Source organism: Monodon monoceros, unplaced genomic scaffold (genome assembly GCF_005190385.1).
Source record: "Monodon monoceros isolate NGI ecotype Baffin Bay Population unplaced genomic scaffold, NGI_Narwhal_1 Super_Scaffold_15, whole genome shotgun sequence".
Classification (NCBI taxonomy): Eukaryota; Metazoa; Chordata; class Mammalia; order Artiodactyla; family Monodontidae; genus Monodon; species Monodon monoceros.
This window is the reverse complement of record NW_021703771.1, coordinates 2,140,856-2,157,223: the sequence shown is the minus strand read 5'-3', so window position 1 is coordinate 2,157,223 and position 16,368 is coordinate 2,140,856. Positions and strand designations below refer to the sequence as shown.

The 16,368-nt window shown below is 32.8% G+C and overlaps 1 protein-coding gene across 1 annotated transcript in view; it reads left to right on the top strand.

Moving 5' to 3' along the window:
• The first annotated feature begins 12,944 nt into the window (after positions 1–12,944).
• The window catches only part of EYS (eyes shut homolog), a 1,642,163-nt gene continuing 1,638,739 nt past the window's right edge, over positions 12,945–16,368 (top strand). The window contains exon 1 of the mRNA XM_029223300.1: positions 12,945–13,695. Coding sequence (XP_029079133.1) covers positions 12,945–13,695 — 751 coding nt within the window. The remainder of the gene's footprint in view (positions 13,696–16,368) is intronic.

Sequence of the window (16,368 nt, the reverse complement as noted above, 5' to 3'; positions counted from 1 at the left end):
AAAAAAAAAAAAAAAAAAAAAAAAAAAAGAATTGGTAAGAAAATGTCTCTTAATCACACATAAAAACATTAGCTTTAAAGTATGTTAAGTACAGTCAGAGATGGTTCTGAAGTTTAGCTTCAAAGAAAGGTGAGGTAAATGGAGACTATGTGGATAATTAAACATTGCTTGCACCATAATTCTCACTGGAATAAAGAAGCCATTAAATTGAAATAATTACTTTGAGTAATATTATTTTACAACTAAAAGGATATACATTTCTAAATTGATAACACCAATGTGCACTCACACACACACACACACACACACACACCTTGCTTTGGTAAGTATGATAAATGACACACTTCAAATCTTATTATTGAAAAGTATAGAATATCAGAGACAAAGGTTTGTGAGAGAAAAATAAACCAAGAAAAATCATATACAAAGAATTAGAAATAAGAATCTTATTGTACTTTTTATCCACAAAAATAAAGGAAATTAAATAATGTCTTTCCTGCAAGAAAATGATCTTCAGTCCACCACAGTCAAAAAATATATATCAAAAGAGTAAATCTAATAATATTTTCTGATATTTGAGTTTTTACAAATGTGTCTCTCATTCACCATTGCTGAAAGGACTATAGGAAAATAATCACCAACAAAATAAGGAATCACATTGAGAAATATATGTGTTGTCCAACAACCAAGCATCCAGCAGAGAAGTAAGGTTAGAGGAATAGGCAGCATAATTTTGACAGGAAGCTCCAGAAAGACAGCTGGGCTTCCATCTGGAAAGAAGTCAGTTCAGATTCCTGAGATCCCAGATGGAAGTTTACAGGGGAGAAACAAACAAGCAAACAAAAGTGGAATTACTTGCTAGACGTCATCATATTGACAAAGGTTTTATATTAAGTTCAAGAACTTTGAGGAAAAGTAAGACCTGCTTTTAAAAAATCCCCTTAAGAGAATAAAATTTTAAGTCACAGCCTGGGAGAAAATATTTGCACATCATACATCCAGCAGAGGATTTGTATCTAGAAAATGTAAAGTGCTGTCAAATTTCAATAAGAAAGCAAACAACCCTATTAAGAGTAGGAAAAAGATTTGAACACATACTTTGCCAAAGAACATATGCAGATAGAAAATGAGTATTGAAAAGATGTTCAAGATTATTAGTAATTAAATCACAATGAGACACATGTTAGAACAACTAAAATGTAAAAGACTGCCCATACCAAGTGTTGGAGATGATGTAGAATTGAAACCTCAAAAACTGTTGATGAAAATGTATAATGGTAAAACAACTTTGGAGAACATTTAACATTTTCTTAAAAAAGTAAACGTGCACTAATCATGTGACTCATTCATCTCTTAGGCATTCATATATGACCAATAAAAATGCATGTCCACAAAACCCTTGTAGTTGAATGTTTATAGCAGCTTTATTTGTAATAGACAATACCTGGAAACAACACCAATGTTCAACAACAGAAGAATGGATAAACAAATTGTGGTATATCCATATAATGGGTTATATATGTAGTAGTAGCTCTACTACTTAGTAGAGCTACTCATGGTGAAAGTATACAACATCCTTTTCTTGCCTATTAGACAGATACTAATACATCTGAAAGTCCGGGAAGAAAAATAGTAAAATTCAATGTATACATTGTGTTACAACTCTGATATATTGTCATTTCCATCCTTATAGCAAGATAAAGCTGAACAAAATGAAAATTAGTGAGTTTTCTTAGGCCACCAGAAAACTGAGGTTGCAGGACAAACTGCCACCCTGAAAACTGAAAAGGTAACTGAATAGAGAGAGTCATAGTAGAGATCTCTTATTTAGAGCAGAAACCACTGGAGGTATAAACTGGTAAGAACACCAAAATGGGAATTTCAGTGAATTGCTGAAGGCTGAGTATAGACTCATTTGAGAAGGAGAAACTCTTAGGAGCTGCAGTTTCAGGTGTGTCCCCATACTTTCATGAGCTGTACCTTTAGGAGATCCACCATGTTCTTACTATAAAAATTTGAAAATAATCCACTGGGGACACAGGCACGGGGATGGGAAGAGTAATCGTTTTGAAATAAGCCCAGACCTTCTTTATAATAAAAGCTTACTCTCCAGGGAATAATTTATTGGGGTCTTGTCCCAGAAGTACAGGGAAAGACATTCCTTACATTCAGGGCCCCTCTTGCCTTCCTTTTTCACATAAGAGGGGGAAATTATATAAGAAGAATCTTTTGTAAAAGCCAAAGACTCAAGACACAGACTTAATAAAAGACTGAGATTTAATTGGAAGATGATAGAATTCTTGTCCTCCCTTAAACCTTGCCACTAAACCGATGGGGTCAAATTTAATAACAGTAGATTACAGCTAAAGAATGTGCCATATACTAACGTTCCCTGTAGAGAAAGACTTAGAAAAAAATCAAAGTAAAAAGAGAAAATGAAAACAAAGACACTAAAAGAATTTTAAGTCTTTGACAACTATAGGTACAGCAAACACTAAATAAAGACAAAGTTCCACTCAGATTAATATAGATTCTCACACTAAAGGCCTATTTACCTCAGTTCCTGTAACTCAACACAATATGTTTGGGTTTCAACAAAAAGCTGCAAGGCATTCTGAATGGCAAGAATGAACACAGTCTGAAAAGACAAAGCAAGCATCCACAACCAAACTCAGATATGACAAAGATGTTGTAATTATCAGACAGAGAATTTATAATAGTTATGAATAATATGTGAAGAACTCTAAATAGAAAGGAAGAAAGAATTCAAGAACAGATGGATAATGGAAGCAGAGAAGGAAACTCTAAGAAAGAATCAGAAAGAAATGCTAGAAGTCAAAAACACTGTAACACAAATAAAGAATGCTTTGATGGGTTCATTAGTAGACTGGAAACAATTGAAAAGCTGAGGAAAGATCAATGAGCTTAATAATATACCAACAGAAACTTCCCAGATTAAAATACAAAGAGAAAAAAATGAACAAGAAAAATAGCAGAGTATCAAATGACCATAGGACAATTTCAAAAGCTGTGACATGTGTCTTGGAATATCAGAAGGAAAAGAGAGCACAGAACTGAAGAAATGGTTGAGGAAATAATGGCTGAGAACTTTCCAAAATTAATGACAGATGACAAACCACATATCTAGTAAGCTCAGAGGACACCAAATAAAATAAATACTATAAACAAAAATAAAACACCTCTACCTAGCCATTGCCATATACAAACTGCAGAAAATGATAGGGAAAATTTTGAATGAAGCAAGAGGGGTTAAAACACCTTACCTATACAGGAACAAGGATAAGAACTAGTTTCTCAACATAAACCAAACAAACAAGAAGAGAGTGCTGTTATAAATTTGAAGAGTTAAAAGAAAAAAAAATATTATAACCTAGAATTCTATACCCAGTAAAATTATAATTTAAAGGTGAAAGATAAAGACCTTCTCAGACCAACAATAATGAAAGACTCAATGCAGGCAGACTTGCTGGGCGAGAATGATATAAGGAAGTCTGTTAGGGAGAGTGAAATGATGTAGGTCAGAAACTCAGATCTACATAAGGAAAGGAAGAGGGTAGAAGAAGAAATAAATAAAGGTAAAATTTAAACTTCTTATTTTTCTTATTCTTTCTTGATCCAAAAATAGCTATTCAAAGTAATAATGGTAACAGTATATTTGGTGATATGGATGAGTGAAGAGAATGACAGTAATGTTGCAAGGGGCAGGAGGGATATGTTAAGGCTACTCTGTTATAAGGTACAGGAGCTACCCATGAAGATTAATATTGCTATTTAAAGGTGGAATTGGATTTGTTGAAAAAGTATATTGCAAATTCTGGAACAAGCAATAAAATTTATTACAAAAGTATAATTGATACTCTAAAAAGGAGACAAAAAGAATTATATGAAATACCCAATTAAAATCAGAACATATCAAAAGGAGACCTCTGAAAATGAGTGAAAAAAGCCATTTTATCAAAATGGAGAAAAAAATTAGCATCATCTATATGGTGTCTACAAGAAGAAGCTCAATATAAATATAAAGACAAAGATAAGTTAAAAGTAAAGAGATGGGAAAAGATAGACTGCACTACCACTAATCAAAAGAAAGCTGGAGTAGCTATATTAATTACAGATAAAACATTTTCTAAAAACAAAGGAAATTATCAGAAACAAATGTATTAGATAATAACAAAGGGATACTAGATAAAAAAAGAGTCAATTCTCCCAGAAGACATAAGAATCCTTAACATATGTATCTAATAACAGTGTGTCAAATATTTTAGGCAATAACTGATGAAACTGAAAGGAGAAAGAGTGAATCCACTATTACAGTTGGACACATCCAATACCCCTGTCAATAACTGATTAGTCAAACAGGCAGAAACCTAATAAAGATATTATTGACCATTTCAGCACTATCAATCAACTTGATCTAATTATCATTGACAAAATGTCCCATTGGTCAACAGGAGAAGACACATTCTGTTTGAGTACACATGGAACTTTCAATAAAATAGACCACATTCTAGACCCTAAAACACACCTGAACAAATTCGTAAAAATGAAACCAAGCAAAGTATGCTCTTGAATTACAATGGAATAGAACTAGGATTCAGTATCACAAAGTTAGCTGGAAAATGTCCATATATTTAAAAATTTAACAATTCATTTTTCATCAAAGAGGAGTTCTTAAGAAAAAATTTAAAAATGATTTTGAACTAAATGTAAATGAAAATAGAACTTATCAAACTTTTGGGGATGCAGCAAAAGAAGTGCACAGAGGAAAACTCATAGCATTAAATGTATATATTGGAAAAGAGAAAAATCTATGATCAGTAACTTAATCTTTTATCTTAGAACACTCAATAAAGAAGAACAATTTCAGCCTAAATGAGCAAAAGAAATGAAATAAAAAGAACAGACATCAATAAAATTAAAAACAAAGAAAATCAACAGTTGTAAAAGCTCATTCTTTGAAAGACCAATAAAATTGATAAAGACTTTAGCCAGGCAGGTAGAGAAAAAGAGAATAAACAAACTGTTAAAATAATAAATGAATAGATTTCAACATTATTGTTATTATGAACATTAAAAGGATAATAAAGGGACACTAAAAACTACTTTATGACCCAATATCTGATAAGTTAGAGGACATTAACCAAGTCCTTGAAAGATATAAACTCTCTAAACTCATGTAAGAAGATAGGTGTAATCTGAATAGGCCTATATCTATTAAATTTATTCAGTAATTAATGTCCTTCCACAAAATAAATCACCAGGCCCAGATGATTTCACTGTTGAATTCTATCCGCTCTTCAATAAAAAAATGATGCCTATTCTACAAGATCTCTTCCAGACAATAAAAGCAGAGGGAACACTTCCTAGCTCATTCTCTGATTGGTGTTAACCTAATTCCCCAACTAGACAAGGACATTAAAACAAAGGAAAACTACATAATGATAGCTCTCATGAATATAGAAATGAAGTGCTCAACAAAATATTAGCAACTTGAATCAAACAATAAATAAAAAAATCATAAACCATGAAAAATTTGTATTTATTCCACATATGCAAAGCTGCCTCTAGATTTTAAAATTAAATAAATAAAACTCAACAGTCAGACAAAAGAACCCAGTTAAAAATGTGCAAAAGTTCAGAAATCTGACCAGAGAAGATATACAGGTGAAAAATATTAAAAAGTACTCAACATCTTTCATCATTATTGATTTCAAAATTAAAGCAACAATGAGATACCACTATACACCTACCTGAAAGATTAAAATCCAAAGAGTTTACAATACTAACTGCTGGCAAGGATGCAGTGTAATGGAGACTCTCATTCATTGTTGGTAGGAATGAAAAATTGTACCGCCACTTTGGAAAATTGTTTGGAAGTTTTTTATAAAACTAAACACAGTCTTAGCCCATTCCAAACAACACAGTATGGAAATAAAAGGCAGGGGAAGGTGTGTGGGGGGTGTAAAACAGAGTAATTTTCGGCAGAGAAACCTGACAAACACTACCTCAAGCCAGGTGGCCAAGATTACCCTAAACAGTGATTAGTCATATTGACACTATGTACCTTCAACATGATGTGATGACAATAGAAATAGTGGAAACTGGATGCTGTGTTGTATACAAGAACACTGCACTCTTCCTGTAATTATGTAAACCTGAAACTCTTCTATAAAAAAACCTCTCTGTTAAAAATTAAACACATATATGTAAATAATGTGGCAACATAGAAGTATTTTCTTGAGGAAAAAAAGATTAAAGAGTTGAATGTACAGTCTATGGGGTGTTGGACAGGCAAGTATTGATTCTGAGAGTAGAGGACTGCTTTCACTTCATTAAGTGCCTCATGAAATATCATTCTAATAATTTAAATTATTAAATGTTTTAACTTTAGTGATAATAAAATACAATTTGAGAATGTTCAAAAAACAATGTATTCTACACTTTTGTCACTTTAATAGAAGGCACTTTATTTTGGCTATGTTAGGGTCACATACAATAGTCTGCTGTCTATATCATTTTTCACTGTCTTTGTGTTTTAATTCTTCTTTTTTTTTCACTTTCACAATATCTTTTTTAGTTCATTTTCTTCTTTTCCAGCAGTTTTGTTATGGCTCCTACTTGTCCCCTTTCTTGACTGGAGTTTACTCTCCCTTTAACTTCCTTAAGACATTTAATAAGAAAGAATTGTCTTGAGTTTGTTTCTATGACAGTATTTTTTGTTTTATTTTCACACAAGTTACATTGCAAATAGAACCACTTTTTCAGTTTAAGAGTGAGCATCCCAAATTCTGTACTCCTGTTTTGGTTTTCAAAGAGTAATTTATAAGCTTTATTTTAACATATAAGGTACAGCAGAATTTTCTTGATTTTATATATTTTGGTCTATATCTGAAATGACTCAAAGGAGGCCTTCTGTGGCCCTGTCCAGGTCAGTGTCATTGTCCACCATAGCCCCAATTTTTTTCCTTAGACATCTAGACATTCAGATCCTCAATGAATAGGGGGCTCCAGCAGATTTCACTAGATTTAAAAATCATTCAACTTCAACAAGGGGTAATTATATCTCTAGTACATACTAAAATATTTAGGAAAGTCCAAGACTTCTATGGCATTTAACATTGCCAAGAAACAGATTTTAGAAAGAAAGGATTAGAAAGGTAGTTTCAACTCTCAAAACATTTTTGGCTATAAGTCACATATAGCTTCTATTTTTTCATATATTTTAGCTATATATTTCAATGAAAGGTCACTATTTTTAATTTTTATGGAAAATAAAATGTATAGACAATGGAAAGAAAGTTTCATTTAATTAAAAAGAGATTGAAAAATAAGATAATATTCTTAGTTAAATGTGAGGAGAAAGGAAGTCTATCATAAAGCATAATTTAACTGATTTTTAATTTCACAAAAACTTTTCTGTTTCCTAAAAGCAAATAATTACATTGGTTAAATGTATGGTGCTATTGTGTCATCATTTTCTGTTTAACTTTAATATTTCAGCCTTCAGAAAATGGCAATCTTGCTGAGGTAGTATTTTAAAATTAGGATTAAATAATTTCTAGCTCTTCGGGGTATATTCCAATGTATCAACAATAATGTCTATAACTTTTTACAGTACCTTATATGAAATGGAATCGTTTATACAGTTTAACCAACCACAAGACATAGAAAAGTTAATATAAAATTCATAATTGTAAATAAAATGATAGTCCTTAGGATGGTGACCCCTTTATACTTTATATTCTGTTAGTTACCAAGTATCATAAATTCTTCATTAGAAGTAAAACACATTGATTTTTCTTTCCATTCCCATTCCCATTTTGGGCTCAGGTATTATATATTAACTAGATTATGGCAGGTATAATTTACATGGTTTCATTAATTGTAGCTTTTCCTCATTGAAATTTCCTCATATCTAAAATGAAATTTTAATTCCACCTTGGTGACTTCTTTATTCACTCTCCTTTCTTCTTAAGCAATTTGCTTTTCAAAGAGTTTTCTACATTGAATTTTTCTCTTAACTTTTATAAACCCACGAGCTAACTCTAACTTTCTTGTTCTTGTTACACCAATTAAGCTGCATGTAATCATCAAATTTAGTCAACTCACTACACCATTTATATAAATACTCACTCAATAAAAAATTGGAAATGTTTTCCTCCAAAAAGTGCAGTTATCTTGAAATATCTTCTTTCACCAATCTCTTGAACATTATTGTTATATTATCTGCCATCTTTCATCTGAGCCCCTTGGCTCACTCTTATCTCCTATTTGTAACCAGGTTTTGAATATTCTTCTTCCTATGGTGGTTGTCTCTTCTCCATTGCTTCTATCTCAACTTTAATTTTAAAATTTACCATTCTTGCCCTTTTCTGGACACCCTGCTAGGATTTTCATCCTCCATGCTGCTGGTAGCTATATTGGCATTTCCAAAACACACGAATTTTTCCCCACCCACAGTTTAGTCCAATCTGTGGTATCCCAAATGTGCCCTGGACACTCTAAATGTCAGGTACAGAACATTAGAAATTTTATATCTGTTCACTTATTTTCTACACTTCTAATTTTCATTTCTGTATATGTTTTATCAAGTATAACATATAATTTATAAAAAGAAAAACCTATTTATTGTGGAGATTGTACTTCATAATGGGGTGAAAAAAGAAAAAAAAATCACTGGTTATAGAATCAACTACAAACTCATTAAAAGCTTCCACAGTTCATGATATTATGTATCAAGCACAATGCAAATGTTACACACATTATTTCTAATCCTCACTCAGTTACCTTTTATTGAATGCCATCATAATCTGAACACTATAATAGGCATTTTATACTTAAATCACTCTTTCTTATATAAAATTTATTTGTTTGAATCAATTTCCTTATTTTTTAAAGGAGGTGATTTAAGATGATTTGTATATTGGAATGGGAGAAATATTATCTATGTTTCTTTAACTATTGAATCTAAGTTGGGCTTTTTCTGTTAGAGTAACCTAACTACTAAGCTACTGTAAAAGTGATACATCTCACATTATCTAAAATTCCTCAGTAGTTTTTCCTGTGAAATATTATCCTTGTAGCATTGCTGCCCAGTGATGTTAAGGTTGTTATTATGTACAATGGCTCCATCATAGTCCCTGGATTTCTAGGCTTCTTGGCTCAAGAATTTATAAGATGGCAATATCACATGGGATGAAAATAATTCCTGAATTGAACTCTCATATACACTGTGAAAATCTGTATGTGTCTAGAAGTGAGCAGAATGTCACTAGGCTTCTACTTTGGATGGGATTTGAAGAATGTCTTTATAAATGAAGAACAGAGTCACCCATCCTTATACCTAACTTTTTAATCCAAATCACAACTTCTTATTCAAATACATCCATATGTGATGTTCATATTAATTTTGATCCTAATAAAATCCAAAGCACTTTGTTCTCAGCATATAGATGAAAATTGACTTCATAGAGAATTTTTCTGTTTATTTTGTTTTTGTTTTTTTCTTGGCTTGCTGTTTTATTCATTTTTCTTGAAATGGAAATACAATATATCAAGTCACTTTCTCTTAGAAAATATAAATGCACAATAATTAGGGATGCAGAGAATTCTGAGAAGCACAGGATTAGCCACACAGTAATGTGAGCTCACATCTGCAGCTAGTCTAAAAATATCACACAGATCTAATTCTGCTTCAATGCAAATGTAATTTGCTGGTGACTGTGTTTGTTTCAAACCATCGATTACTTAATATTTTATTGTATTTTTTTTAGCTAGGCTACTGGGAAAATAATGCACATGTGCAGGCTGATACTACTGTAAGATTGTGATTTACAGTCACAAAAATATTTCAATATTGCTTAGTGATTCTTCTATTTTTTCTTAATGAGCATTCACTCACATTTTCTTCCCTGTTTATTTCAAATCTTGTTAATTCCCCTCTTTCCTCCAAAAACACAATTTCCACCAATCACCTCTTATCTCACAGAGAAAATAGAAGATCCTACAAGAGAAATTCCCCAACTTCCTGCCACCAAAGTTACAAGCTGAATAATCTACAACAATCTTTCCTCTTTCCTCCTACCCTGCGCTGTGTTCATTGCCATTTGCCTTCTTTCATTTGTTTTATTATTTCTTTAGGCATCCCTTCTTCACGATTTTAACAAGATCAAGACTTTCCAATCTTAAAATAACCTTCCAAAAATTTTACATACATACCAAAATACAAAAATATATGACAAGATTTAGAATCCTAGTCCAGATTGTCTGCTGTGCTCATATCTGTATATACCATTGATATCTGGATAGTTCTACAAGAAAGTCACTCAGGCACACTTCAAATTAAGTATATGCTTAAGTGATTCTGACATTCCTTCTCCCTTACCATCTTATTTTTGCACCTGTTATTCCTAGGTTTCCTTCTCTCTCCTTATGTCAACAGCCTTCAAGACCTTATAATTCTAGCATTTACATATTTTTGGAGTACACCAGCATCATTATATTTCTACTGTCACTGTAGTAATCATGCCATCCCTATCATTTCACTAGATTAGTGTTACTGACCCCTCCCAAAATTTTCAACTCTCCCAGGTGTACCCACAGATACATTCCTCACACTCTTACTAAACTGACATCCTTAAAATAAAATTTACTATTGTTAATCTGCTACATAAAATCTACCAGAGACTCCCATTTTCCCTAGATAAAATGTGAGCTCCTTTACCAAAACTGCTGACCCCTTCTTGATATAATCTCTATTTAAATTCAAAGCTTATGTTTTATCATAAGTTCTCTGCCCTTTACACTTAAAAGCTCAACTTCTCTCACTTCTTGGAAAGTATCCAGTGTCACACTCATTTCAAAATCTTTATACAAATATTTTTCTCCTGGAATTCTCCTCTCTTGGCAATTTTCCTAGATGATTCCATTTCATTGTCCAAGTTTATCCTTCTTTCCTATTAAATGCCCCGGTTACATGTTTTTATAGTGCTCTAGACTATTCTTTTGATAGTAACTTGATGATGTTGCTTGCCTAACCATCTATCTCCTTCATTAAGTTCTTAGTTCTTTACACTGATACCTAATTTCACTTGGTGATTGATGAATTCCTAGTACTTAGCATATTGTCTTTCACATTGATTGGGATCAAATATATTTATTTAAGGTATTCTTTTAACCTTAGTAATATTATCAATTGAAATCCAATAGTTATGGTTAACATATTTTAAATGAACATGACTATACATAACTTTTAGTTGTAAGAAATTTATTATTTAACATTTTCCACATGCATATTAAGGTAGGGCTAGTATATTACTTATGTGAATTTGTATTTTACAGATTTATAATATCCACAACTAAATTTGCAAAGTGATAATTTATAACTCAAATTTAATTTCTACATGATTTACAATAGTCATCATGATATTAGAGTTACCATAAATATCTGATATAAACTAACAAATTAATAGCATAATATAATGGCATAAAATCATTTATTTTAACAATTTTTAATTCATAGTCAAGGTATACTAGAGAATACTGGGATTTTGAAATTGACAAATGTGGATGTTGATTACTGAGTGAAATTGGACAATAATAAAAGCTACCATTTGATGAATGACTTGTATAGGTTTACATAGTCTAATTTAATCTTTAATTCTACCTTGTTAATTCAATACTACTATATTAATTTCTTTAAATTAATCTTTTTAATATATTCTTACCTATATAACAGTGGAGGGAATTAAAACTCATGTGGCCTAAGAACATAGAAAAAATAAATAACATTGATCCAAAAATCCAAAGATTATGCTTTTACATTTAGCTTTCTTTAGAGAATTTGAATTTTGTTGTGAGGATTACAGCTTATTTCTTAAGTAGTAAAGTGATTTGCCAGAGAAAACCCTTAATGAGTGTTAGTTACTATTTTTTTAAATTATTTTAATATATTAAATCTCAAAATCCCTGTTTGTTTTCTTGCCCTCTGGCAGTAATGGTACCTTCCAACAGAATTGACCCCTGACCCCTCCTTCCACATCAGTGTTGAGTGATGAATGAGAACGTTACTGCCACACTATTTCTATTTATCATCCTTCCATTCAACCATTTTATGTTTCCTTTTGCATCTTTACCTACCACCCTCCCACCATTCCTGCAGAAGTTGGGTGAAGACTCATTCTGAGTTTAGTCATTTGTATAACAGAATGTTCCATGAATATTTTACATATGTGGGAGCTCTCTCCTCTTGGATTACAAGAACATGTTTTGTCACCAACAGGCACCTTAAGCCTTATGTTTGTAAGAAAATATTACACAAACATTATATTTGAACCATTTTTATTCTTAGTTGTTTTTAAGATTTTTTTTCTAAAACTAATCAGAGAGGGATACTTGTATCTGAAAAAAAATTAAACTATCCATAAAAAAGGATCTTGACTATTGCTGTGTTTCAGTTATGTTGAAACTTGGTATAAAAGACTGTAGTACGTTGCTGGTTTAATTATGTAATTATATCAGCAATTTTCAGAAGCAGGTGAGTATATATGGCAGGATGAGATACAACGTACCTTGACCATATTTTTCCTGGCCTTGTTTCACAAAGAAGGTGCCTAGCTGTTGGTGACACAGTTCTTGAAGAAAACAGGTAAGAATTTTCTATACCATTAAGTTAGGAAAAACTTCACTAACAATGTATTATTTTTCTGTTTTAAGGTATATTTTAAACAATTGAACTCTACTGTTTCTTGATCAAAATCCAGTCATCAAATCTACTTTCACTTTGGGAATAGAGAAAGAAAGCCAGTACCCAGGAGTCCCTGAACAAAATATCTGCTTAGAATTTTCCAGCAATACTGAAAGCCCATTTTGCAGCAATTCTTTATGACACTTTCATGGTAGACTGTAAAACACAATTTCCCAAAATGACTGACAATTTAATTATGCTTGTGAGCCTGGTGGTTCTTCACAGCATGTTTATAAATGGAAGAACAACATGTAAACGGCACTTGATGGAAGAATGGAGTACACAGCCCTCAACATATGTGGTGAATTGGACAGTGACAGAAAACATCTGCCTGGAGTTCTATGGGGATTGCTGGTTTGGAGATGTAAATACTAAAATGAATACTTCTGGCAATCAAGTTGTTCCCCAGATTTGCCCTTTGCAAATTCAATTAGGAGACATCCTTGTAATTTCTTCTGAACCATCTCTTCAATATCCAGAAATAAATGTGATGAATGTTTCTGAAGCATCATTCATTGACTGTCTGCAAAATACCACAACTGAAGATCAGTTACTTTTTGGTTGCAATCTAAAAGGAATGCACACTGTTAATTCTCAGTGGCTGAGTGTTGGGACACATTATTTCATCACAGTAATGCCAAGTGGTCCATCCCTTTGTCAACTGGGACTTCGACTAAATGTAACAGTGAAAGAGCAGTTCTGCCAGGAATATCTGAATTCGGAGCTTTGCTCTGGGCATGGTACATGTCTTACTGAAATTTGGAGCAAGATATACAGCTGCCATTGCCAACCTCCATTCTCTGGGAAATATTGCCAGGAGCTGGATTCATGTTCCTGTAAGCCATGTAAAAATAATGGCAGTGGCATTAATAAAAGAGAAAAATGGAATAAGCAAGGATATGAATGTATCTGTCACCCACAAATTTCAGGTAAGATTATTTTTTAAAGTAACATAATTCTATTAAAATAGTAAAATAGACTGAATTCATAAATGGTTAGTTACCAAAAAGTAGGCTATGTTTTTAAGAATTTGGTAGATTTTTTAGAATGGGCTAAATTTGGATTCCGGGCATATAAAAATCCTATCAGGTATCCTTTTTTTTTTTTTTTTTTTTTTTTCAGTACATGGGCCTCTCACTGTTGTGGCCTCTCCCATTGCAGAGCACAGGTTCCAGACGCACAGGCTCAGCGGCCATGGCTCACGGGCCTAGCCGCTCTGCAGCATGTGGGATCTTCCCAGACCCGGGCACGAACCCGTGTCCCCTGCATCGGCAGATGGACTCTCAACCACTGCACCACCAGGGAAGCCCCAGGCATTCTTTAAAATAAAAATTGTGCTTATTTAAAGAGGATATCTTAAAAACGTATATGCTTTATCCTGAAATACCTATTTTTACATCTTTCCCCAAATCCATTCTTAATGTCTCATTAAAAAAAAAAAAGATTATCAGAATAATATGTTTTAGTCATTAAATGAAATTCCCAAGGTTATGGTTTTTGGGGCAAGCAGTTCTGGGTGATAATGTAGAAATGAAGTCTGGCTCTAAGTCGAGGATGATAAGGACACACATTATTGGGACGAAGGTTTGAAGTTGCTTGGGAGAGTTGGAGAAGAAAGGATGATTGTGGACCCAAAGTAATGTTCTCAATGGTGTTGGTGTGGCACCTATAAAGTAATTGATAAATCAGAAGAACAATGAGGGAAAGAGAGTAATATAATTATCAACTGTTTTTTTTAAAATTATTATCTGGTTTTTATAAGCTAAATGAGAGGCAATGATGAGAAACATTTGCAAAGGAAGATATTTGGTGAGTGGATGAAGCAAAAAGAGGGACAACCTAAAAACAGTGTAAATAAACTAGGTTACCTGAGGCTGAAGTGAGGATTTAAGGAAAATAGACTATTCCTGTTTGAAAGTTCACTAAGGAAGTTGGGTCATCAGAGAAAAATGAAGAGAAATTTTGAGAAATGTAGGGAATATTTGACATTTGGGAATGTGTGAAAGAATTTCTTTCAATTACAGTTTCAGAGACCTGGCATGGAGAGTTACAAAGGTAAAAGGAGGATGATCTAACAAAGGGAAATGCCTGGCGTTGGCAATGATGGGATGAGAAGACACACAACAGACTAACAGCACATTTTGGTCAGGAGAGGGGAAGGGGGGTGAGAAGCAGATGTGACTGGAGCCAACTGGGCTCAGTGATATAACTGCAATTTTGTGGGGCATGCCTTAGGAGGATTCAATAGAGTTGTTCTTCTGTGTGACTGGGAAGACTCCCTTGAAGCTAGATTTGAGGAGACTGTGTGATAAAGTATAATGGAAGAACTCTATAAGCCATATTAGTCTCCAAAATTCACCTAAGCCAATCATTTAAAATGTAATTTTAGACTCTTTAGGGAAGAAGTACTGAGGCTATTTCAGAAGTTAATCCCAGCATTATCAACTGGACATCCTTTCTGTATAACTGGGATCAAATTCTCATTTGACTCTACTGGCAGGGGTGATAAAAGATGTAAGTTAACCTGACTCATAGTATATCAGATAATTAAAATTAAGACAGGTCAGAAAAAATAAATAAATAAATAAATAAAAGCACTCAAATTTCTGATTTACAGTGAACGGAGAAATAATTTAATCTAGAGCTTCTAAACTATACATTTTAACCTGTCAAAAGAATTTTAGAGAATATTTGACCATAAAATGTCTACTACCTACATAATATTAACTGGCATAGATATAATCATAAATCATGGAATATTATTTCAATGAGTTATCATAATTGCATAGAATGGTTTTATCCCAATGTTTATTTCTTTGTTTATTAGAAACACAGCAGTAGATAATGTAAATAATCAAATTTTAAACTTTATAAAAGTATCTAACATTATTTATTTTTTAAGACATTGAGCACATACCATGACACTACTCTAATTATGCACAATTACTTCAATTTTAAACCTTAAAAGATACAGAAATATGTAGGATTACCAAGAAACTGAGAATGTTCACTGTACTAGTTTGTTAGTGCTACCATAACAAAGAACCACAGTGTGAGTGGCTTCAACATTAGAAGTTTATTTTCTCAAAGTTCTAGAGAGTAAGTGGTCCCAATCAAGGTGTCAGGAGGATTGGTTTCTCTAAGGCCTCTCTCCTTGGTCCATGGTCAGCCATTTCTCTCTGTGTTTACACATCCCTTTTCTCTGTAGTGCCTGTGCATCCTCTCCTTATAAGGACATAAGTCATTTTTAATTAGGACCCAAACTAGTGACCTCATTTAACATCTATTACCTCTTTAAAGACCCTGTCTCCAAGTAAGTCACACTATGAGGTCATGGGGGTTAGGATTTCAACATAAGAATTTTTTTGTGGGGGTGGTCACAATTTAGCTATTACACCCACTAGGACTGAAAGAGAACATGACCTATTGAACATACCACTGATACTTTAGCTTTTGTGTATGGAAATATTTTGGGGCACAGTTACTTATTGTAATTACTTATTACTTATATTTTCATTGTGTTGGGGATTGTTTGGAGGTAAGTGAAGGAAGAAGAGTTCTGCATTAGTGATGTAGAGATGTCAGTGTATAAAGAATTTCAA